Source organism: Chironomus tepperi, unplaced genomic scaffold (genome assembly GCF_022539635.2).
Source record: "Chironomus tepperi strain 1889 unplaced genomic scaffold, CSIRO-AGI_Ctep_v1 contig_67, whole genome shotgun sequence".
Taxonomy (NCBI): domain Eukaryota; kingdom Metazoa; phylum Arthropoda; class Insecta; order Diptera; family Chironomidae; genus Chironomus; species Chironomus tepperi.
Window position 1 is genome coordinate 369409 of NW_027226189.1, and position 27415 is coordinate 396823.

Consider the following 27415-nt stretch of genomic DNA (forward strand, 5'->3'; position numbering starts at 1 on the left):
TGGAGCGACTGGTTGTAACCCAATTGATGACATACAGATGAAAATTGCCGCATTGTCACTAAAGTAAGTTAAAGTTAAATATCACGAAGTTAGGATTTTTAGAGAAGGAAATAGTCATAGACTCCTGATAGCCGACTTGTCTTGACTGATCCTACATCCCTTGACCCAGAAAAAATATCAGATCCAAGACAAATCAAAACCTTACCACAAAACTTACAATCCTTACAAAAAAGGTTAAACATCCCCTGCTTCAGCCATAAATAAATAATCCACGAAGATCCACTCGGTAATAACATTAAATTATATCATTTCTACAGCCTTACAACTAAATTTCTTCAATACTACATTTTTATATTCTTAAGAATCACATCCATAAAAACATAATGACCTGCATTAATACGTAAGACGTAAGACTCAATATTCTCTCATTTAATGCTCATTCTCTCTCTCCGGCTGTCCATTCTCTCTCTAAAGACGAAACAAATCACTGCGATAAAGTTAATGCTCGTTCCTAACATGTTAGTCTTGCTTTTTACTCAACGGTGTGAGGATTGAAAATTTATTTTTTTTGTGTATTTGTTTAAAATTATGTTAAGTGCCTGAAAAGAAGAGTCAAGAAACTTTACATACTCAGATGCAGCATAAATAAATCACTAGAATTCAATTAGAAATGCAGTCTTAATTAAAGTTTAATAATTTTGGCTAGAAAAAGAAGATTCTTTTTTTGGGGATTGTGAAGAAGAAAACAAGAAGCATAAAAAAAGTTAGTTCTGTGTATCTAGACAAAATAAACAAGTAATTCAGCACAAAAATTCCCAGTTTCTATGTAAACTAAATAACAAATTCATTAGTGACTATAAATTGGAATTAATAATACGTGTATAATTTTTATGGTGAGTTCATATAGCGATGATTCATGATTAATTAATTTAGCACGATATTCTGTGTTGTCAATTATGACGATGATGATCTTATACATATTTTGTTGTTTGGGGATTGATCGTAAATGATGGGTCTAGACATTTTGAGTTGTAAGACGTCTTCTGGCAATATATGGAGATTATCTTGGGACTTGCTCATTCTAACTTCTTCAGGGTTTGTCCATAACTGATGAGCTTAGCTTGTTTAGAGCTGGGTGATCCACTGGATAGGCCTAAATGTTGTTTATGATGAAGAACTGCCCTATTTATTGCTAATTTGGTGTATTTCCATATTGATCCAAACACATATGTGTCGTAAACCATAGCTTAAGAAGCACTGGACTATAAAAAAATCCCAAAAGATGATGAATCATTTAGAGACAAGCTTTGCAGACAAAATACCTAAAATTCCTCAAAATACTCTAAATAACCCATAAAATTCCATCCCAAAACCTCATTACATCACTTACAAATCTCCCCATAATACCTCAATTACGTAACATTACCACGAAAGACATCAAATTGTACCCTTGATCGATTTAAGTTGTACATCATGAAGATCCATCAAGTAGACATCGACGTAATTTCAATTCTTTTTTTCTCATCTCTCTCGGTCTCTTACGTCGTACTGAATCAATGCAATGATGATGATACCTTTCACGTGTGATGACTTTTTAATAATTTTTCTCTTTCTTTCTACCTGCTGTGAAGCGTTAATTGTCCAAACACATAAATACATACATATAGAATAATAACTAAAGGTACGGTGCAGGTATTTCTGGCACAAAAAACCAATGAACTGTGAAAAATCGAAGCGAATAAAAAGAAATTCGAGCTGAGAACTAAAATATTACTGTACAGTAACAGAAGAAAAAGGACGAAGGAATAACACAAAAGTTGCTACATCATCAAAATAAAAGAAGGAATTCTAGTTCTTGGGTATTGATTTATAAAATGCTAATATTCATTTTCAATTAAGAAATTAATAGGGAATAAGTGTGAAATGAAAGGGATATTAATATGGAGACAGGGGATGATTGAGGTAGATTTGTATTTATTTGTGATATTTGATGCCGAACGTCATTAATATAAAGGGAATGAAAATTGACTTTGAAGATGTCGTGTTTAAATTTAGTTCTGATGATGCCTGTCATTGACTATTCAATTTAAATCTGAGTCAATTTTGAAGTTCTGCCTGAAAAATAGTGTTAGGCAACCTATGTGCCGCGATACACTAGGAAATACCATGATCCATATAGAGTGTGCTTTCTGGTCAAGGTTTATTACCAACTTGTGCCTTGAAAATTCAATATTCATCACCCAAAAATGTGTCCCGGACCATAGATTGCAAACCTCTGTTCTAGAACAAAAAGCCTCTATTCAAATCAAGAACTACCTGAACTCGACTGGGTGCAATAAAAATTAATTAAATCTATTCAGACTGAGACGTTGCGGCACATATATAAAAATTTGTGGTGGCATGCGATTTTTCCTAGTCTGAAAATGAATTCTGTGGTTGTAGTCGGAAATCCAATTAAATTGATGTTCTCGTGACATTCATTCTAATAAGTTCATTGCTTCCGCTAAAGTACAGTATTGATCAAATATTCCTGTACAGTGCAATCATACTTTCTTATGGCATGCATGATCCTGAGCAACAAAAGGGTATAAAACAGCAACTTTACTGCTTTCTTAGGACACCTTACGCCTTGTTGTTAACAGGACGATGTAGCGATGCCTTAATTACCACAATATACTGCTCGGGCTAATTGTCGGCAATCTTCTTCCCCATGCTACGCCATTTCATTTCATGGAATAGGTGAGAACTATGTTTAAGGTGAGAAATTCTTTTGGATATACGCAAAGTAATTCATCCATAGAAATTTACCTATTGATAAAACATTCTATTGACTAATCAATATAAACAAAAGGATGAGTCGTTCGACAAGATTGACGTAATCGTGATTTTTAAAAATAAAAGGCTTGGAAATATCCAATCACTTTTTTTTATTTCAAAGAGCATGTATTTCCAGTTGACGTCATAAATGAACTGGTTGAGTTATTTCCATAGAATGAGGATATTTGCTCAAAAATATTTATTAAATGTCAAGTCAGATGAAGCTTAGTTTGAGATTATTATGCCATGGTAAAGACCAGATCTCTAGTTTTATCAGGCTACAATAACAAATTTGAATATGCAGATTGCCTGTATATTTTTTTAAGGAAATGCAAAGTTTTCGACACTAAATCCTATAAACATCGTTTTTGGCTAGACATGTGGTGTGAAGATGACGAATATTAATGAGAGAAATTCCTCCCAAAAATGTCGAAATTCCAGCTATGAAACCTTATCCATAGCAGCTATGACAATTTGTCTTAACCTCAAAACTCCCTAAATCACTTAATAAAAATCACATCACAGCTCAATCAATCCATCAAAAAACCCTATTTGATTTCATGGAAAATGTGCTGAAAAATGCTTCCACATTTTCTATATGTTCAAGTTCCCGTACATCAACCACATGTTTACCTACAGTCGCATATCACATTACATTGCGTGTTTGCTTGACGAGCCTTGTGCATCTTTAAATAAAAATACAAAATTTTTAAGGATTTATGTTACTGGGTGTGCTTGATGTTGATGGACGAAAAGAGTGCGGCATGAACGAAATTATAAATGACTTTTAGCATGTTCATTAAACTTCCTGCTGTTGGTTTAATGTTCAGTTGTGGTTTATGAGAGAAAAAAATCATTTCTCTAATTGCATCATAATCATAATTATTATACTTCCCCGTGAGGCATAAAAGAACCCTAAAAATAGAACTTCTTACACCGCTTGCTGAAATGTGATATATTTTGATTCATAAACTCATTCTCATACTTCCTATATTTTAATGTGTCGGCATTTTTTTGTTTGTCTTCTTTTTAAATTCAAATTTTTTTTACCTTTTTTCATGAAACCGAATAAATTTGAGGCATTTCTAGTTCCATTTATTTCTTTTAATCGACATTTTGTATGATCCATAATGATGAAATGATTTAATTTGAGTGATATTGATACTGATCTATTTTAAGAGACGGAAATTTCATTTAAATTACATCCATTAAATTTGCATAATTGGCAGATGTCTTTCAATTGACGAAAAAGCCTTTCTTCTTTTGTTATAGGCATAGGTTGAAAAATTAAAATTCATTGATTCGGATGTCAAAAAAAGTAAGGCATCAGCGATTCGATAAGTGAAAGTTAACGTCTCTTAAAGGCACACAGCTTAGCTTCATGCGAATCGGAATTAATTATCAGGCATAAACTAATGTCACCAAAAGCACCGTGCAAAATTATAAGAAAATACGTTTTTTTTTGTGGAAAAAATTCAATTAACTTTCTGACTCACGACAAAAAAAAAATGTACACAAAAATAAATTCGAGTACAATGAGTCAATGAATTTGGATGATTTGAAAGCATTTTTATTTTTATTTGGAGTTGATTGAGCAGTGAAAATTTGCATGCAATTCACGGTATTTTATGGAACTATTGTTTAAATTGAAAGAGTCTTTCTTTGTAATTTGAAGGAATTGGGTTTCATTTTGACGATGACACGACTTGATGTTGTCCGAACAATGATTAGTTCCTTCAATAAATTCTGTTGAATAAAACTGTCAAATTGAATTTTAAAATTTTTTTTGCTTCTTTTGAAATTTCCACTTCAAATTTTAAAATTTGAATTATTAGCTCAATAAATTGCTAAATTAAGTTTTAACTACTCAAAATGGCTTAAAAATATGGCAAAGATCAATCAATGCAATCAAAATCGATCACTTTTAAGTTTAAAACACTTAATTTAATTAAAAAATATATGAAATCTTCTTTGTTTACATTTTATTGTTTACTTATTATTCGAAATAATACATAAGCAGACAACAGCTTAAACAATCAGTTTACAAGCTGTTTAACTCCCGAATTTAATTCCAGAACTCCAACTCGGCACAAAACACTCACAACATGCATTCTGCCAAAAAAAATCCTAATTTAAATTCAAATCCATAAATTCTCACAGAATCAGATTCACATATCATGTTGTTAAAACATCCAGTAGCTAAATATTCAACATTCAACCCAATAAACCAAAATAAAGTCGAACAAAATGAACACACGAACTACATTTATCATGCAAAATGTGAGATAAAATATGTTGAAAATTGAAAATGTAAATTGTGAGAAAAGCTAAGCTTATTTAATTCAGTAAACTACTTTGATAATAAAATTAAATTTCCATCTCTATAGCTGATATTTATTCATAATAATGAAGATTAAAATGAAAGTTTCATTCGAAATAATAATAATATTAATTTGATTTATTGTAAAATCCTTCGTTGTGCAACATAGAAACAAAAGTAAACAAAAGAAAATTAATCGAATGGCGATTTCCTGTGCACCTTGTATAATCAATAAATAATTTCATATCCAATTATAGATGAATGAAACCAAAACGTGAGCGAGTCGATAAGAATTTATTCAATTTTATTTATTTTATTTTTCTGTGTTTAGTTCAAGGTGAATTGCTTGTTTCGATTTCGCAGACATAGACATATGTGTAAATTTTTTCACTTGCACTTGACTGGAATTGCTTCGTTATTTTAAGATATGTTGTACATTTTTACGATAGATTTACATGATCTTGTGTCGTAGGCAATAAAAAAATAGAAGAAACACAAGACAAAGAAAAGAAAACAATTTTTGTAGACTCATCTAAGATAAAAAAATGCTCTGGAATTAGATTTTTGTGTGTGCCTGCCTGGTTGACGTCTAATTCTTTATGTTTGATTAAATCTGGCTCCATTAAGATTAAAATGTGTTTAATGTATTCTTATTATTTAGTGCATGCTGAATAACATTTTCATTTTCTATTTTACTAAGCTCATTTTACGTACTTTGTGTACTTAATCACTCATTTTGACTGGAAGATGGGTTTGTTTTGTTAAAAAGACAAAGATTTGAAGATCAGAGATATTTGCATTGGCTTTTTGCCACTTATTAAGAGCTCTAGACACAAGAATATTATTGAAAGTCGTTCTAGATTTTGAAATAAATCCAAAATACTTTTCGAAGTGGACACACGTGGTTTTTGTTTTTAATTATTCAATTGAAAATATTTTGAATATCTAAAAGTCGTTACAATATATTTTAATTACAAAATCATTAAAAATTGCTGAAATTCATTAAATATTTCAAAATACAATCAGCCATGTCCACAAAAATGCACTCTATCCATTCAACCAACAGATTCACATCTTCACAACTTTTTTGTCTTATTTTATTTGCTTTGTAACACTTTTTTAAAGAATTTTTCCTTATTTTTATTTCTCATTCGTCAAGTAATAGAAGCGAAAAGATGTGACTTAGTCGCTTCTTCAAACAATCAAAGTTTGTTCATACGACTTTCTGTTATCTTAATTTTCTTAGCAAATAGCAAACACACACCTTAAATAAATAACATATCTAGCTAGCTAATAAAATAACTTTAAAGTACGACGTTTTTATCTGTGCTATGCGATTTGAAATTGGAAATGCAAATATTAGCGAAGAAGAAGTAGCGACGCACGAAAAACAGGTTAACGTATTGTCATATGATTTGCAAATTTAAGTGCCAATTCCTCGAATTACATCATCATCGCAATCTTCTGAAGTAACAATAACAACAACATCATCAGTAAACAAGCGGTTCTCCTTCGTCATTAAACATTTTTGCATTCTCGTACAACCGAAGACGGTATTCAATGTGTACAGTCATTCGGGAGGAAAAAAAAGTATGTTTACGCTTATTACGCATGCAATGTTTAATTAAAATTACTGCACATTTGCGATTGTAAATAAATGGTGACTCTTTCTCAGTTTATTTATAGTCATACGAAATATATCAAGTTACATTAATTAATAATAAACTTGCGTCATAAATTCATAATGTAACTGTACAATTTGGAATTCATTGATAGCCATTTATGTGTGCATTAAAACTTTATTTTTTGGTGACATACTTAAAATGGGCGATGCTCAAAATTGCATTTCGCATTCTTTCGTAATCTTGAAATTTTTTTTTTTTACGACTTGACTTGTGAAATTCTTCATTGTTTTGTGTCGAGGGTGTGACAATGATGGAAATTGGCCCTCAATTCGATTGTTAATGCGAATTGACTGATCAGTAAGACAGAATCTCAATTTTGGAGTCTGCTGAAGACTTGATGTAAAGTATTGAGGGAGAGAATGAGGTTAAAGACCTGAGTGGCATCCTACCCGTCTCCATTTGTGTCACTCAGGAGAGATATGGGAGCCTCTATAGAGTATTTTAAGGGGTTTGACCTTAAAAAGTTGATGAAATCCAAAATTAGCTCCCTAGATTCTTGAACTCTTGTCAGAAGTCTTCTTCTCAAAAAATCAGTTCCTATCTACCCTAAAAAATCTCGTTTAACAACTCGTCAAGAATATTTTTTTGATCTTTTCTCAATGATATGGCATTAAGCACAACCAGAATCTGCAAAATGAGAATAAACGTGCATACAATTTGCTTCTCATTTCCTGAATATGAGGCATCAAAGATTTTGGAACATCTTTCAAGCATGAAACCTAATTTATTGAAGTAGGTAGAAGAGTAATTAAAAATGAGCAGATTTAGACTCAAAGATTTGCTGCATCACTGACATATGAGAATCATTTTGCTGATTCTTCTTCTTAATTTTTGTTATATAAATTACATTTTATAATCAATTATGGATTAATTTCTGATATGACACAATAACTTTAACAATAAACAGCTAATAAATTAGTGGGTATGGGATTTAATGATTATAATAGTTGAATAAGTAGTAACAAAAACAATATTTTTCCTCCTTCTTTCATGAATTATGCAGATAATTGGTGATTATTATTCGATTTTCGTACATAGTTTCTTCTTTTCGCTTCCCATCTTTCAATGAGTTCCAAAATTAAAAGAGAGACAAAGAGAAACACACAGCCATAAGATAGATTTAAATTAAAATTGAAATATAAAAGACAGTCTCTAATAATAACTATAATGAAGATTCGATGTTTATCGTTTGTTATTAACGACGCAATCCACAGTATGAATGCTAAATGGCATTTGAAGAATTGTTCGATAATTTGAAATAGCTAGTAGGAAATAACATGGTTGATATCTTGATGTAAGGTGCATTTTATGGTTTCATGGATGGATTATTTAGTAAATGAAACTTAATCTTTATGTGTTGTGCATTTCTTGGATGACTTTTAGTTGTAATTTAGCACTATTTAGTCATATTCAGCAGTAAATTTGTTTAATTGTACAGAATTCAGCTCAATTCAGCATTTGTTTGTGTCTGAATTCAGCATTTGTTAAAATTGCTTACTCTTTCACATTCAATCCTGCTGAATTCAGCACTTTTCAGTGTTTTTAATCATTATTCAGCATTTTTCTGAATTCAGCGCATTTCACTCAATTCAGCACAGTATTCAGCAACATTTTTGACAAATCAATCCTGTTGAGTTTCATACATTATAATCCAAAACAGTTGATTTCATGCATCAATAATTCATCCACTGTTCAGAGTCAAAGGTTCAACATTGATCAGCTGGAAATATAAACAACATTTTTCAATACAAAATAAAAGCCATAAAAAGGCTGCAAGTCATGTGTGAATTCAACTTGTTAATATTTGCTTTTACCGTGCAAAAAATCGTAATTGATACTTAAATTACAAAACAGAACCAATCCTACATTAAAAGTTCCAAAAAAACCTTCAGCCAATTTCCTTGTCCAAATATGGACAAAAGTCAATCAATTAGTCAATGAGTACGAATGAAGACAAAGAACATTTATTTGGCAAAAAACATGCTAAAGACTTTTTGTTTGCTGGATAAACATTCCAATACACAAAATTGGTTAATCTTCAAATCAATTATGGAATAAATTCTGAATAAATTCTATGAACATTATCATTTATAGGAGAGAAGAAGCATACACAAATATAAACTTTAAAAATAAAAACGATTTGAATAAACTCAAAAAAAAAATGCTGGAAAAAAATTGCGGCAATTTAAAAAGAAATCGCTTGGTCATCAATTTTGGCTCCAGTGGCTCATTAAAATTCATGATTTTTTCCTCTCTTTTTTTTTACCTCGTGTTAAATAAGAATTTCTGAGATAAACGAAGAGGAATATTACTTTTCAGAAGAAGGCTGGCTGGATAGAAATGCAAATTGAGGTGATGTGTGTTTTATGGAGTCAACAACTTCTAAAGTGTCTACCGTGTGGCACAATACTCGAGAAAATGAAACATTGTGAGAACTCTATTACGGTCGAAAAATAAGTCATTGGATGATGCTTTACAATCCCAGCATTTTTTTTGGGAGTGAATTCATCTTTTACGCATGGGAATCTTTATAATTATAACTGTTAATAAGATTGTAAGTTGACAGAGTTAATCTGCCCGTTTATCATAATGGCCACTTATACTTTATCATTTTCTTGTGGCGGCAATTAAGGAAATGATGGAATTGTACTTCATTTTTGACGACGTGTATTGTTTATTAAAGAACAATAAAGTTCACAAGAAACTTCTGTCTTAAATATTAGTGCTATTTAGGGCTGATTTAGATTGCTGGACAATGAGAATGATTAAGATTAGATTTGTGAATTTAGAAATTGGGATGATGAGATTTTAAACTGTCAAATTATTTTTGAATTTTGAGTGACTTTGATTAGTTGCACACCCTCTCAGTTTTCAGTCTTGTTTCATAAATCAAACAGTAAACATCAATTAAATTTGTTAAATTATCATGTTTAATAGACAATAAAAGTGCTTATATGGTACCGTGAAAAACTCAAATCATGCTACAAGCATTCTTCATGCTTGTTAAACAGTTAATTATTAGATGATCATTATTGCTGTTTACCAAAAGTATAAAATTACAAATTCAATATAGCTACAGATAAAGAATCTTAATTCGATGATTTATCGGTATTTACATCTGCATACTAATATCAAACAGTTATATTAGCATAAAATTTCGCCATGAATAGGCAAGATTAGCATCTTTATGTCATCGATTCTGCTAATGGCTAATAATTGATTTAATATAGCCAGACCTCGAATATGTTTACAAAATTTGGCTATGTAGCCCTCATGTCATGCAAATATCTATTTTGTCAACTGTAAACATCCATAAATGCGTGTATTATGTGTGAAAGAAGTTACATCACTTGCATAATTTGCTTCACAAATGTGTTAAAAAGATTAGTTATATATTACGCGCAATTTCATTCAAATCACGTTGTCCACGTTTATATTGCACAGATCATCAATTTTTGCATGACTATAATCGTATGACGAATACGATTTAGTCACATCATGAAATGTTCATGCCGATAGGGATCATAAAACTTTTAAAGTGCGATTCTCTCAGCTATTTTGACTATTCTCATCACAGGCTGTAAATCGTTCACCGGAAATTCCAACAACAGTTGTTGTCATGAATCTTGGCACTTGACTTAACATCAAGTTTGAATTTGCGCAGAAAATCGAATCAAAAATTCAATAAGTTTCTTCTCACCACACTTATTAAAATTAATTCAAAGTACAGAAAACAGAAGTAAAATCAATAACTCAAATCAAATCCGTTATGAAGTTATACACTCGAATGGAATTAGAATGGAACAGATATAGCAAAAAAAAAAAAAGTTTATTAAACAGATTGAAATTTCATGCAATTGTGTGGAGAGAAAATAAAATTAATTAAGAGAGCAATGAAAGACTTTCGGCCGAAATTTCATGCATCAATAAAGTTGATTAGCTTCTGAATTTCTTTCTTCTTTTCTCATTCGTTTTTGATCCATGTTGTGTTTTTCTTTTTTCGTAAGAATAGTTATTAAAAAGAAGATTACAGTGTAGAATGAGATGAGAGGGAGAGAAGGAATATTGAGAATTTGAATTGGGGATTTGTGGATGTGGAGTGAATTGAGCGCAGTTTGTGGATGATTGGAATGTTGGGTATTATTGCTCTATATTCTGGGATGATCTACATACATTATATCCTTTCCATACTCTACACAGATCTAGATATGAGTCCAATTTAAGCATATTGATTTGATGCCAAAATAGCTACGGGACATCATTATACTAAGATCGAAGTGGCAGATACATAGCAAATTAGATTGATTTGGACAAGCGGCTTGTACTTGGTTCTATGATACAGCTGCCTCATCGCCGTGGTAACAAAATTTCAATTAGTTCTTATCGGGGAGTCTAATTTGTATGTTATGGCTTATAATTGTCCATTTTAAATGGAATAACAAGGGATTAAAGTTAGAATTAACTAGAAGATTCATTTTAGATTACTAAGTGATACATCCTTGCTTAAAGTAAGTCATGCAAACCTGGACACACCTAGAAATACTACTAACCAAAGAAAACAGTAAATGCCATCAATTTACACCACACCAACATCATCCAACTCAACAAAAATTCCAATAAGACAAACAGAATCAGAACATCGCACTCAACCTCTTAAGAATCATGTTCAAAGGCAAGAAGAAATGTAGAAACAAGTTTCTTTAATGCTCTTTTTCATTCTTCTTCTTTTTTATAATCCTCAAAGGCCTTATAATCACTATAAAACTATCTTCATACATATAAAAATATATAAAATTCTTGTGTTTATGTTTTGAGATTGTCGGTTTTGATGTTGGATTATGCCAATTAAGAGCGATTCGTTCCTACAATAACTAGATATGAGCACGAAATAAAAGAGAGAAAAGAAATGCTTTTAATTTAAATTTAAATTTATATATTTTTGTTGTTTTCAACATGAATGATACAAAATGAAGCAGAAACAATCATCAGATTTTAATGATAGGTTCATAAATTAAGTTAAAGCTTGTTTGTAAACAGCTTACATTTTAGGTTTTTGGGAAAATGAAAATAACCGCAAAAAAATTTCATCAATTTCATATTGTTAGCGAAATAAATGTGTGTAAACTTGCTGAGTGCCCTGAAGAACAATTGAAATGAAAGTGAAAGAGTTACACAATTTTTGTCGATAGTTTCTTGGCTTTTTAAGCTTAAAAAAATATTTCACGCACGATTCTCTGTGGTGTATTCTGTTGAAGTGAAAGGTGCTACTTACTGCTGATTTACCATTCAACCCCTGTGGCAGATTTGTAATTTGTATCGAGGCTTGTTGCTTGATTTTGTGGGGCTTCCCAGTTGAACACCCCAAAGGTAAACAATCAAAGCATTGCGGTGGTCAAATGACATTTTTTACTAAGCTTTTGTGGCTTCAATTTATTGACTGTATGCCGAATCATGCGATCAATTGTCTAGTTTGGGGAGGAGTAGCTTTGAAATTCGAAGAAGATGACCTAGTTACAAATTGAATAGTATTAGGCTTTTCAGGTATAAATTGCAATATTTTTGAGTCAAACGGGCTGCATTTAGTCTATCTAATGCCTAGTTATAGACCTGACATTTCATGGCAACTCTAAAATTGAGTTTATAACTAGGCAAACAGTCAATTAATTGCAGCCTGATTCATTTTGGTTTGATAGACTAATATTTACTCTTCTAGTCAATTAATGCCTTCAAACTTCATGATTTTAAGCTTTTCTGATCCCAAAAGCTCTAAATCTTTAACATCCAAATAGAAATGGGTCTTAAACCGTCATTTTTAGTCAATCAATGCCTCATCAATAACTTCCACAACAAAAAAACTGTTTACATCCATAAATCATTTTAAAATCACTCATTTACAGACTTTACAGCTAATGCAATCACTAGAAACAACTAAAAATAATGAAGACACTTGAAGTGGTCATTAAGTGAATGTTGAAATAACTTTAAATGCTTTTTAAGAGCCACAAAATGTTTCCAGATCAAAAATGTTTATCTGTTCACATGGCTTAGACTTGATTGTTAATAAAGATTCAGTTCCGTTCAGCATCCAGCATGTGATTAACGATGAGAATCAACATGCTTTTCTGGTGATTGTTTTACATGTATTGTAGAGAGCTTGTTGAGTTTTCTAATTAACTCCATTATTACAATTAAAAGTTGAATATGCAAATGAAGTGGATGAACTTCCCATTTTGTTCATAAATATCGACAGCGATAGCTGAAAAAATGAAGAAATTTTCGCTTTCATTTCTCGCACAAAAAATAATATATAAAAATAAATACATTAAGATATAATATGCGGGTAAATTATGGCACAAAGTTACAACATGTTGATCACTTTCTCTGTAATTTGCCATCATAAGCACCTATTATCTTATGCGAATGCATGCATGATTGATTAACTTTTTTTTGCCATGTGTGGAGAGCGAGAAAGATGAAGAAAAAGTGTAAAATTATTTAATTATTAATGATAATTCGATAACGTTTGTCAATTTAAGGGTGGACATCCATTGATGATGTCCAGCATTTAGGTTGGGAGGGGTAAGGTACCGTCCTTAAAAGCTATGCGATGCTTGAAACCAGTGGTAGGCAACCTTTTATTTTTCGCAGCACATTTCTTGATATGCCTCGAACGAAACCGCTTACGGTTCATGGCATTTCCAAGGGCCGTTTCATGGCATTTTGGCTTCACATTAGTGTAAAAATTCAAATTGTCAATGACCATCACGGACGATCGACCCCTCAGATCATTATTGGGTGAAATTTATTGCATCATATAAGCAAACATGCCAAAACTGAGAATAAAAACCTGATTTATATCATGTCCTTGTGAAGGCCGAAGTTCTTGATTTTCTTCTTCTTCATCATGCGCTGTTGCAAGCATTCCAACACGTTTTTATATCATATAAAATGGAAAAGAATTTGCAACGCTCTTTTGCATGAAATGAAACTTGACTTCTTTTTACTTATTTCTCTCCTTCATGTTTGATTTATGTTGTAATCTCCTACAAGACATGAAAATAATGGCAAGAATGTACAAAAGTTCAAGGTTAAAAACATTATCTTTACATGCAATATCAAAACATGATCTCATTACAAACAAAAAAATGATGAAAATATATGTGGATGAGATGTCAGAGATCATCAAGTGGTAATTACTATTCTTACTCATTAAGAGCATAAGTTAAGCAGACGCCAGATTGATTTCATAACATTTTATAATTGGATAGGGCTTCTGCTGGGGAGGGATTTTAAATGATTTGATCTGGAGATACTTTTCTAGTTCTCATAAATGCCTTTTCCATCATGATTTGATGATATATAATCAAAATAAGTTGTAATTATAGTTACAGAACTGATCTGGAAGAAGTCAAGTGGTTTGGATTGTTTTTAGAGTTCTGTGATGGCTACAGGTAGTTGCTATTACAGTCAAAATTGATGTTTTATGATATTTGTGTATGAATATGCTTGTCAAAGCATCTTACAAAGATCTAGAGGGAATTTAGGTATGAAATGGTTCATGATTGACTAGATTGGACTTCATATTGAATATAAAGCATAGCAATCTAGCTCTAGAGCTAACTATATAGCAATTAACAATCCTAAATCTAGACATTTGCAGATTAAGGTCTAGTATTAGCTAAAACTGTAGATTTAGGTTGCTGGCATAGATTTTTAAGTCTATGTCTCTCTAGACTTATAGCTTAGAATGACATAAAATCTTGGGTGTTCTTAATTCTGCCTAAAATTCACGGAAATCCACCAAATCACATTCTCAGAAGCCAAACAAATAAACTCTAATAGATCTATGATAGAAATCAATACAACTAGCAACTCTAACTATTGAGCCATAAATACAAGTTTTAAAGCTATAAACTTCTAATCTTTTGTAGATCAAGAAACTACTTGAAGTATTTTTTATGAACATATCTATAGACATTAATGTATATACATAGAAATTGAGAGTTTAATTCATTTCAGCTACTTTATAATCACCCTTGATCTTACAAAAAGGAAATTCATTTAATGACCACACTAGACTTACTCCACAATAATAATGATGGATCTATTTCAAGCAACACAATAAAGAATTTTTTTGTTTAAAAAAATATTTTTAAGGTCAAAAGAGGCTTTATCTACTTCTACTTATGTTGAGAAAGAGATTTGAGCAAAAGAAGCCACGATATAATTTCGTTTTGATTCTTCCACAATCTCTTTTTTATGATTTTCTTCTTCTTTTGCCTTTATTTTCTCTCCATTGAAACATTTTCTGTGCCTTCATCTTCTTATTCTCTTAAGCGCGTTTTTTCGGAGATGAAGAACAATGCAAGCTGATGATGATGATGATGATGATGCAATTATGATTAAGCAACAAGTTATTATCGTTCTCTCTCTCATTTCATTCACTTGAATAAGACTTTATTATTATTTACGGAACCAAAATCGACACAGGTGTACCACAAGTTTTGGGGAGAAATAAGAAGAAAAATTTAGTCTTTTTTGTTTATGTCTCGTATTCATAATATGCACGGCTACTGGATTTGTGGACGAGAGGGAAAAAATTTCTGGTTATTCACTTCCTGTTCTGTATTTTAAATGTCTTAAAATTAGAATTAATCACGACATCTTCTCAAAAATAATTTTTGGTTTCTTGTTTCTCTTTACAGATTCATTAAAATTGACACAATGCGTTGGCTACAAAAGTCATCTCAAGCACCACAATTGCTAGGCCTCTCACCGCTCAAGGTCGATGATTCATTGACGAAAAGCACTAATGCCATTGATTTGATTGAACAAAAGAATGAGCTGATGACAAATTTACAGCAGAACCAATCAGCGAGAAAATCGAGAAAAGGTAAGAATTGCCACATATTTCTTAATAATTTCTTAACCTGTTATGCTAATTTTATGCTTCATAATGAAAGTGATTTTCTATTTTTTTATCTTTTTGTGAATGTTTTATCAACAAAAAATTATCTTGATGGAATTTTTTAACGAAATTATAAAATCAAATAAAATAGAAGAGTATGAGATGGATTTTGAGGATGTAGAGCTATTAAGCGCATATTTTTTTAAATATTTGATGGATTTAGTGAATTCCTCAGTTCAGTAGAAACTGAAATTCTAAATTAAAGAATCATAAACTGTTAAGAATTTATCAACGGTCATTTCATATTTGAATTGTACTTAAAATTACGATTAGTTCAATTTTCATAGTTGTAACCCCCTTTCTTACCAATATTTAGTTTGTTTTCAATTTTCAAACAATAAACATCATTTAATATTTTGATTGATTTATTCAAATGATTTAGAGCATTTAATCAGATTCAGTGATAAAATCCTTCAGATTATCTGCAACATAAACAGTCTATTGAATCAACGAAGATCAACACATTGATTTGTAACAATTTCGAATCATAATAAATCAAATCAAAGCAAACATCTCCATTTTATTAACTATAAATCACTAAATCGTCAATAAAATAGATCCAATTCAACTTTGTAAGCATTATTGCAAAGAAATAGCTGCAAAGTACATTGTAAGATGTAAGTCAAGTGAGACTATGACAGATTCTATCAATCTAACAAAGAATTATAAATCAAAAAGGTCAACAACGACAAAGTGATACAAAATAAACAAAAACATGAATCCCTGCTCTATAAAAACAGAGAAAGAAGCTGGAATGAAAATTAAAAATGCGAAGCTGAGCTACTTGAAAGAAAGAAGCATTTTATTAGTAAAAAATTTCATTACGATTCTATAATAAGCAACAATTTATTGATACAAAGAGAATTCCGTTATGAATGTGCACAGTAAAATGTCATTTTTGTAGTTAATAAATTCTTACTTATTTACTTATTAATCTTTCAAAGATCTTCTTACCATACACAAATACCTAAGCTGTGCCTTCAAACGCAAAAGTAAATATCTACAAAATGAGAGTAAGATCGGATCAAAAAAGAATTCTTTCTTCATATGAATTGCTTGATTAGTTTGCATTTTCTTTCTGTTTTTTATAAATCAAATCTGATTTAGTACTTGAATACTTATAGGCGAATAGAAAATATACCAGAAAAAAATGTTCAATTTATGCTGTTTCACAAGAAAAATATTCATGATAATTTGATTTATTATAAAGTATGCGGTGAAAATTTTAATTTGTTGGTATTTATTACACGCTTTTATTTGACTTGCTCTGTCTGTCCTTCTGTCTTTCTGTCTGTCACGTTCAAAATTTGAGACCCATTTTTCGACCACTTCTACTGCACCAATCATGCTGATTTTTTTTATACATGAGTGTTCTGGAGGGCAATTTGATATTTTGCCATCATTAAATCGCTAACTCGCTTCCTTATATTTTAATTAATTAATTTAAATTTTTATATGGGAAAAAATTTGACAAAAATCCATTGTCAATTATGTATATTTTTAATTTACATTAACCAGACTATTTATCGAACTGGAAACTAATTCATATGATTAACTAAACATCAATTAATAATATAAATTATTAATTATATTATAATAACAATCTGTTCAGGATATTTAAGTAAGACAAAAAATTTAACTAGTGATTTTCTCGCGGATATTCTTAGCAAAAATTTGAATTCCAAAAAAACCGTTACATTCAAATCTTCAAAAATTCGTTAATTTTGTTGAATTTCAATAACTTGTATGTTACTGGATCTTGTTATACTGTATATAAATATGGTCCTGGATCTTACTGGATCTTGATATACTGTATAAATATGGTCCTGGATCTTACTGGATCTTGATATACTGTATAAATATGGTCCTGGATCTTACTGGATCTTGATATACTGTATATAAATATGGTCCTGGATCTTACTGGATCTTGATATACTGTATAAATATGGTCCTGGATCTTACTGGATCTTGTTATACTGTATAAATATGGTCCTGGATCTTACTGGATCTTGATATACTGTATAAATATGGTCCTGGATGTTACTGGATCTTGATATACTGTATAAATATGGTCCTGGATCTTACTGGATCTTGTTATACTGTATAAATATGGTCCTGGATCTTACTGGATCTTGATATACTGTATAAATATGGTCCTGGATCTTACTATTCTGTATAATTATGGTCATGGATAATACACAATCATGCTGTACTGTAAAATATCAGTGTTGTTAAGTTCTCAATTAGAAAACTAACAATTTGATATTAATTTAAAATTGTATGGAAATATTATAGACTGTTGTATGGTTTCAATACAAATTTAATTATACTTCACAAGACATAGCAGTAAGTTGTTTAGTTTTATATATTGCTTTCGAGCGGAATTCCAGTCCGATCCTAACATTATATAATTATATATATATTATATCATGAAAAACTCGAGAATTGTGCACATATGAAAATATGTTGTCGTTACTGTAAAAGTATACAACTATGATCTTATAATAGTCGGGCGAACGAAGCGAAGTGGAGTCCGACACTACTGTGACCTAACAACAGTCGGACGAACAAAGCGAAGCGAAGTGGAGTCCGACACTACTGTGACTTAATAACAGTCGGGCGAACGAAGCGAAGCGAAGTGGAGTCCGACACTACTGTGACCTAAGAACAGTCGGGCGAACGAAGCGAAGCGAAGTGGAGTCCGACACTACTGTGACCTAACAACAGTCGGGCGAACGAAGCGAAGCGAAGTGGAGTCCGACACTACTGTGACCTAACAACAGTCGGACGAACAAAGCGAAGCGAAGTGGAGTCCGACACTACTGTGACTTAATAACAGTCGGGCGAACGAAGCGAAGCGAAGTGGAGTCCGACACTACTGTGACCTAAGAACAGTCGGGCGAACGAAGCGAAGCGAAGTGGAGTCCGACACTACTGTGACTTAATAACAGTCGGGCGAACGAAGCGAAGCGAAGTAGAGTCCGACACTACTGTGACCTAACAACAGTCGGGCGAACGAAGCGAAGCGAAGTGGAGTCCGACACTACTGTGACTTAATAACAGTCGGGCGAACGAAGCGAAGCGAAGTGGAGTCCGACACTACTGTGACCTAACAACAGTCGGGCGAACGAAGCGAAGCGAAGTGGAGTCCGACACTACTGTGACTTAATAACAGTCGGGCGAACGAAGCGAAGCAAAGTAGAGTCCGACACTACTGTGACCTAACAACAGTCGGGCGAACGAAGCGAAGCGAAGTGGAGTCCGACACTACTGTGACTTAATAACAGTCGGGCGAACGAAGCGAAGCGAAGTGGAGTCCGACACTACTGTGACTTAATAACAGTCGGGCGAACGAAGCGAAGCGAAGTGGAGTCCGACACTACTGTGACCTAACAACAGTCGGGCGAAGCTCGAACTTAATCAGTTCGAACGTAGTTCGGACTTGGTTGAGCGAAGCTCACAAATTTTGCGACCTGAACGGAGCGAAGCGAGTGAAGGCGTGAAAATTTTCCAACACGTAAGAAAACTACATGGATTATCGTAAGCAAAAAAATAGTTCGAGCGAAGCTCGAACTTAAGCAGTTCGGACGTAGTTCGGACTTGGTTGAGCGAAGCTCACAAATTTTGCGACCTGAACGGAGCGAAGCGAGTGAAGGCGTGAAAATTTTCCAACACGTAAGAAAACTACATGGATTATCGTAAGTAAAAAAATAGTTCGAGCGAAGCTCGAACTTAAGCAGTTCGGACGTAGTTCGGACTTGGTTGAGCGAAGCTCACAAATTTTGCGACCTGAACGGAGCGAAGCGAGTGAAGGCGTGAAAATTTTCCAACACGTAAGAAAACTACATGGATTATCGTAAGTAAAAAAATAGTTCGAGCGAAGCTCGAACTTAAGCAGTTCGAACGTAGTTCGGACTTGGTTGAGCGAAGCTCACAAATTTTTGCGACCTGAACGGAGCGAAGCGAGTGAAGGCGTGAAAATTTTCCAACACGTAAGAAAACTACATGGATTATCGTAAGTAAAAAAATAGTTCGAGCGAAGCTCGAACTTAAGCAGTTCGGACGTAGTTCGGACTTGGTTGAGCGAAGCTCACAAATTTTTGCGACCTGAACGGAGCGAAGGCGTGAAAATTTTCCAACACGTAAGAAAACTACTTGGATTACCGTAAGTAAAAAAATAGTTCGAGCGAAGCTCGAACTTAAGCAGTTCGGACGTAGTTCGGACTTGGTTGAGCGAAGCTCACAAATTTTTGCGACCTGAACGGAGCGAAGCGAGTGAAGGCGTGAAAATTTTCCAACACGTAAGAAAACTACATGGATTATCGTAAGTAAAAAAATAGTTCGAGCGAAGCTCGAACTTAAGCAGTTCGAACGTAGTTCGGACTTGGTTGAGCGAAGCTCACAAATTTTTGCGACCTGAACGGAGCGAAGCGAGTGAAGGCGTGAAAATTTTCCAACACGTAAGAAAACTACATGGATTATCGTAAGTAAAAAAATAGTTCGAGCGAAGCTCGAACTTAAGCAGTTCGAACGTAGTTCGGACTTGGTTGAGCGAAGCTCACAAATTTTTGCGACCTGAACGGAGCGAAGCGAGTGAAGGCGTGAAAATTTTCCAACACGTAAGAAAACTACATGGATTATCGTAAGTAAAAAAATAGTTCGAGCGAAGCTCGAACTTAAGCAGTTCGGACGTAGTTCGGACTTGGTTGAGCGAAGCTCACAAATTTTGCGACCTGAACGGAGCGAAGCGAGTGAAGGCGTGAAAATTTTCCAACACGTAAGAAAACTACATGGATTATCGTAAGTAAAAAAATAGTTCGAGCGAAGCTCGAACTTAAGCAGTTCGGATGTAGTTCGGACTTGGTTGAGCGAAGCTCACAAATTTTGCGACCTGAACGGAGCGAAGCGAGTGAAGGCGTGAAAATTTTCCAACACGTAAGAAAACTACATGGATTATCGTAAGTAAAAAAATAGTTCGAGCGAAGCTCGAACTTAAGCAGTTCGGACGTAGTTCGGACGTAGTCGAAAAATAGTTTAATAAAAATTTTCCTTGGATTAACAAGACTAAAAAGTAGTAAATAAAAAAAAAACGTTAAAAAAAACTTTTAAAAAACACGCTTTTAAAAAAGACTAAAAAAACTTTAAAAGAAAAATGCTCTAAAAAGGAATAAATAAAAAAAACGTTAAAAAAAAACTTTTTAAAAAACACGCTTTTAAAAAAGACTAAAAAACTCAAAAGAAAAATGTCCTAAAAAGTAGTAAATAAAAAAAAAAATCACGCTTCTTAAATAAAACATAAAAAATATTGAAAAAAATTTGAAATTAAGAAAAGTAGCTAAAATATTTTTCCAAAATATTCTTGTGTAGTACAAGAACACTATGACTTAAAAGCGTGGGGCGAAATTACTATGCTTTTAACACTAACTTCTTCTATCGAACGCCCCACGCTTTTAAGTCATAGTGTTCTTGTACTACACAAGAATATTTTGGAAAAATATTTTAGCTACTTTTCTTAATTTCAAATTTTTTTCAATATTTTTTATGTTTTATTTAAGAAGCGTGATTTTTTTTTTTTATTTACTACTTTTTAGGACATTTTTCTTTTGAGTTTTTTAGTCTTTTTTAAAAGCGTGTTTTTTAAAAGTTTTTTTAACGTTTTATTATATTCCTAACTTGTTTTGATCCATTTTTAAAAACTTTCTTAACACCATATTGAGGCTTTAGATGGATTTTGTAAGATATTAGGTTGCATTGTTGATTTGAGAAGTACAATAGTTGATGGGAAGCCTTAGAAAATCTGACTCAATGAAGTTGGATTATCTGAGGTTTATTTTTTGACGCGTAGTTCTAAATGTTCATGATCACCTTTGGTATATCGGATATCTTCATATACTGAGAATTTTTGATGCCAATTTGCATATTAATGTATATTAACGTATGCAAATGTCCTCAATATTTGTCATGTTATCAGGTCGTGTAATCAAGTCGGATATCTGCTATCATGAGTTGATCGTGATGTTTATAGCACATCAGCAATAACCAGTCCATAGAATTCCGTCAATCGATTGTCAAGCTTAAGACTGTCAAAATCAGACACGTGCCGGAAAATAATTTACATTAACTTCAGACAAATGTTAATTATTATTGAAATATGTAGTACAAGTTCCTTTAATAGGAACTAAATCAGAACACAGAATGAGTCAGTTAAAACTGCGTCAAAACTCAATCACATGATCAAAACATAATTCATATGAAATGACATAAACTAGCAAAAATTGTGTGTGGCATTTTCGGAATGCGTCGCTAAATTCCAGCCAAAAGGCTCATTTCTTTTGATATTTTTCGCAATAATACAATTAATTGTTGTGAAGAATGCAAACAGGCATGGCTCGTTTTCATATCATATTTCAGTCTCACAAGTTCAACTTGAATTATCCACTGATCTTGAAATATTTCATCAAAAAAGTCCGCCGATAAAATCACTTATTAATTTCTCATAAACGAGTTATGCAATTTTTTTAAGCTATCGGCAAACAAGTTCCAAAATGAAATGAAAAAGAAACTTTCAATTTTGTGGCCTAATCCACAGTAGAAATTGATATAATGCGAAATGATCAAGTTGGTTAATCAAATTAATCAGAAAGAGTTGGGGGCTGTTATGGTCAATATTGTGATTAAGTTGAGTGACACGCAGTTGCGAATCTCATTTATTGCAGTCAGTCCAAATGGAACAAGAATAGGCTTCACTGCCGCTTGGGCAACAAGCTGATGTTTCTGACTGTTGGGCTACGAAACGTAACCTAGTTTCTTAGGATAAGACTCCTTCTAGACTTAGGATAAGATTGAATAGGATTAATAGAATTGAAACTCAAAGGATTTGGTGTGTTATTGCAGTTCCACTGAATCCAAACAATCACAACCTGTCCCAAACGATATATTTTAGCAAGAGCTCGAAATTGACTCGGATTATCCCTCCCCGATCTAAAATACCGTTCACTTAAGGCACCTAGACGTCATATGACTCTCATTAGAGTAAAACCAATTGCCATTGTCACTTCCATCCATTAATTCCCACTTCTGCTGAATACAACTCAATAAAATTGAAACTTTATTCCTTGAAATACACAACAATCAACCAGTCAGCGAGTCAAATTAACCTATCAAAATCAATTCACACAAAAGAAAACATTTCGTGTTGAAGGAATTTCACGAGAGGAAGAAAGAGAGCCTTAAACGCATATCTCATCGAATCATGATCATTTCCGTTTCATTAGTTGGCAGACTAAATGCTTTGATTTGTCACTTCTATAATTCCAAACATCCTGTGTTGCATGCTCTGAAATGCTTTAATTCTCATGCAATTTTTATATCTCTCTGAATTAACCTTGACATGCACTTTGCATTGGCCAAATGTTCACAATAAACTGAAAACGAAAGAGAAACGAAAAATAAAGTTGGAACTGGGAGAGAAAGAGAAATTCTTTTATTAAGCAGTAAATGTGTCCATCAATGTATTTGGATTTTAAAATTCTCCACATGAATCAATAAAAACATGTGATGTAGACATAAGAACAGAATAGAAGGAGTAAATTCTTAAAGAATGTCATGTTACATAGAGAAATGGGTTAAGTCAGTGTGGGTGCAACATGATAAGAATATTCTAGTCATGTCGCTTGCTTAATGCACCGCTAGACAAATTGAATATAAATATGAAGTTTGAAGAAATTGTGTGATGGAATTATGAATGGATTAATGTCGTGATTAAAATGTTTTTATATTAATGATGCATGTCTCTCACTTGTGTATGACTGTTTTCATTGATTCTCGTACATGTGAATGTCTGAGTCGACAAAAAATGAATTTTTATATACGCAATCTCGTTAAAGGAAGAGGTTGTTTGGTGGATATTGAGTGATTTTGCTGAGGCTTACTTTGTCTTGTTGTCTGGATTCAGTGTATTATGTCTAAGGATAAAGCGGTCTACATGCCTGTTAGGTAGAGTGCCGCGACACACAGTTTGGACAACACTGACTTAGAAGCTTACTCATGTCAATATATTGTAAACGGATACAAACGAATACTCGATATCCTAGCTTATTATCATGTCACTCGACCATCCGACCTCCAACCCTGCAACAATATCATTAAGAACAATCCAAAAACACTCAAACAAGCACTTCCAAAACGCTTCTCCATTTAGCATTTTCATGGGATACAATAATTCAAAAAAAGACAGCATTCTTAATCCATCTGGTACACAAGTGAAAGCCATATGTCTCAAAACATTTGCTATTTTTTGCTACTTTACATCCATTTCGGTTAAAAAATAGAACATTTTTCATTATTTCTGTCCGTTACAAGGCAAATGCGCTTCCTCATTTCTCATTTCCCTTTGAGTCATCGTCAATGCCTATTATACTCAAATGTAAATTGAACGTTTGAATGTTTGAATGGAATATAAAAATTATGTGAAATGCAATATTTATATACACATGCACATATGTGTCGCACAACAAATACTGACGAAATAAAAAACAGATTTTTTAAAAAAAGACAGTAAAAAACTCTCAAATTCATTTTGATGAGGATGATGTTCAGTATTTGTTTGGTATTCATTTTGTGCAGACGTTATTAATTGCCTTTAATTTTAATTTGTGAGTTTCGTTAACAAGCATACGCTAATGGCTTTATTAATTTAATTTATAGACATATCGTCATCAACGACGTCATTAACGTGGTCAAAGAAACTGACGAAATCAACAGAAAATTGTTACAATATACAAGAAGGTCGGATCATAGATAGAGCCAAAGGTCGCTTTGTATCGCCAATTCGTATAAAAAATAAAAACACACATCGGTCATCGTCACCGTCTAATCAATCAATAACTAGTGTAAAGACAATATCAACGAGTACACCCACACATTCAAGTCTCGGTCAACTGCATCGTAGTAAATTTGCAAATGTGCTCGACTTTGATAAGGATGTATGGAGTAACACAAATGATGATGATGATAATTTAAATCATAAGAGTAATTCAGTAATTGAAACCACATGCCATAAGAACCATCCATATTACAAGAGTGAATTAAGTCGAACAATTTGTGGAACATATAGTGTGCCTTATCGAGAAAAGCGAAATCCATTAAGCAACACAAGACTCTCATGCTATAAACCGATAATCATAAGTGACCAACAATTTGATAGTCAAACTCTTAAAAATTACAAGTCTGTTGACGATTTTCTATCCATGGACAAGACAGATGGCTTTTGTAATGACATGAAGAATGAATTAAATGAGAATAACAAGGTTGAAGTGACTGAAACACCAAAGATGACAAAACGACGTGGTCTAAGCAGTAAATTTCGATCAATGTCCGATAAGACACAAAAACTTCTTTCAAGATTCGTATCTAGTTCAAATTTAAAGTCATCAAGTGAAGTCTGTAATGACTTTACGCTCATTCAACCATCGTCAAAGACTATGGCAAATAGTCGGAGAAGTTTAAGCTATGGAACATTACCAGAACTTAAAGATTTTGAGGTTAGAAAGATTGAGACGGAAGATGGCGATTCAGGCATTCTTGTTAATGAATCCGGAGCATCATCAATGATTGAGACCGAGACGAATGAGAAAACAGAAGTAGTTAAAGACGAAAATCGAAGTTTAACATTACCACATGAGAGGAAGCATATCCATAGGTATGAAAAAATGATTACCATTCATAAATGGGCTGTAAAAATTTTTAATTTTTTTTTTTGCGTTCATTCCATCTACAGAATCGAAGTGAAATATGAGGAGAATGAAAAAGAACTTAACATTTCGGAAATCGAGCCAAAGATCTGTTCATCGTCAGAGCAACAACGACAAAATGTAAACAGCAACGAGTCATCAACATTAACAAAATTTATTGCAAAAAGACAGAGAAATCGTTCGGTTGATTCATGTCTTCTGGATACGCCCGCAAATGAGCCGTCGAAAAGAAATTCTGTTGTGTCGGAAATTGTTGCAATGTAAGTAAATTATCGTGTTAATTGTTCTCCATTAATGTACTTATGTTCTTTATATGTCCGATATTTTATATAGGCTTGAAAGGAATGAAGCTAATGCGAAATACAGTACACTCAATCATCCAAGACGATCGAAACCATTAATGATTCCAAAGCCAATAACTGATGATGAAATTATTAAGTCATGCGCCACACTTAACTTGTGTGATGATGATAAGTTAAAGCTAAAGTCAGTCAAGTCGAAAGAGAAAATTGACGAAACTACGGATGGTAGTCATCACTATGAAAACTTTACATTTACGTCAATTAGCAAGAAGCCACAGCCAACAACAAATTTCTGTACATTACCACGCAAGACGAAGGCGAGTCCTCATTGTACATTCCATACAATTACCTTTGAGAAAGGACAAGGCAAGAAGGCACTCGGTTTTACAATTGTCGGCGGTGCTGACAGTCCACGCGGTGCACTTGGAATATTTATTAAAAGTATCATGCCAAATGGACAGGCTATTGATGGTGGACAGCTTAAAGCTGGTGATGAAATTTTAGCAGTCAATGGACATGTTTGTCACGACTTGACACATCAAGATGCTGTAAAACTATTCAAAAGTGTCAAAAATGGTGAAATTGTGTTGAATGTTTGTCGACGTAAGAGTTCCGTTGCTGTAACTTAAATGTATCTAATTTGTAATCTAAATTATTGTGATAAAAATTGAAAATAAAAGCAAGCTAAATGAAAATTTACGGAATTTGTTAATTGATGACTTTCAGGCTGACATATGGTGCATAAATGCATGAGCTATATTCAATTCTCGGTCTAAAAATCACCGCAAGGTAACTGGACTTCTCATTAGGGTTTTCATGTTTTCAACTCAAAATTTACATATATGTGGGCTATGTTTATGAGCTGCCATTAATAAACGATTAACATTAGTGATGAAAACGAAGACGATGTCGATGCTTTATTCTATTACATACCCAAAAAAAGTATTTTTATCATCACATTTATATTTGCTTAATTGCTTACTCTGCCATATGATTTCCGCATTATGTCGAATTTTTATTGGCTTTGTCTCTTGCTTTAGGAAATCACAGCTATTTACTATACACCAACATGTTGATATTTCTTCAATATTTTTCCTCTGCTGTTAAAGTGTTAAAATTGAAGTTTTTACTTTATACGTAAATCACCTCAGACAGATTATAATGTCGTATAAGAGTTCGTGCTTCCATTTTTTACGGTTCATATTTCTTATTTGGATTGGATGGTTATTTAGAGAGAATTATTGTTATGGAAGAACTAGCTTAGAATCTCGTCATTATTTATGGAGTCAATGATATTTTATTGACGTATTCATCTGCCGTTTATTGTATCTGCTGTATAGATTCTTTGAGGATTAAAGATAATGAAGTTTTGAATGGCAATTAGCCATTTTAAGTCTGCAATATTGTATTTATTAATCTTCTACAAGAAGTTTGACAAACGGACAAAATTATTTTGAATTTCAGCAATAAATCTTAACGGTTTTGAGATATTTGAAAATATTTGCAGTTATTTGTTTACATTAAATCGAAGTAAACATTGTAAAATCTTCTAAATTTGTCAAAAAACTCAA

General features: G+C 32.7%; 1 protein-coding gene across 1 annotated transcript; it reads left to right on the forward strand.

Annotated features, from left to right (window-relative positions):
- The first annotated feature begins 540 nt into the window (after window positions 1–540).
- Window positions 541–26539, forward strand: LOC139100576 (uncharacterized). The gene is made up of 5 exons (XM_070653215.1): window positions 541–893; window positions 15528–15715; window positions 24497–25490; window positions 25569–25802; window positions 25876–26539. The coding sequence occupies exons 2-5, from the start codon at window positions 15547–15549 to the stop codon at window positions 26471–26473; spliced, it is 1995 nt and encodes a 664-aa protein (XP_070509316.1). The 5' UTR covers window positions 541–893; window positions 15528–15546; the 3' UTR covers window positions 26474–26539.
- Window positions 26540–27415: the final 876 nt, after the last annotated feature.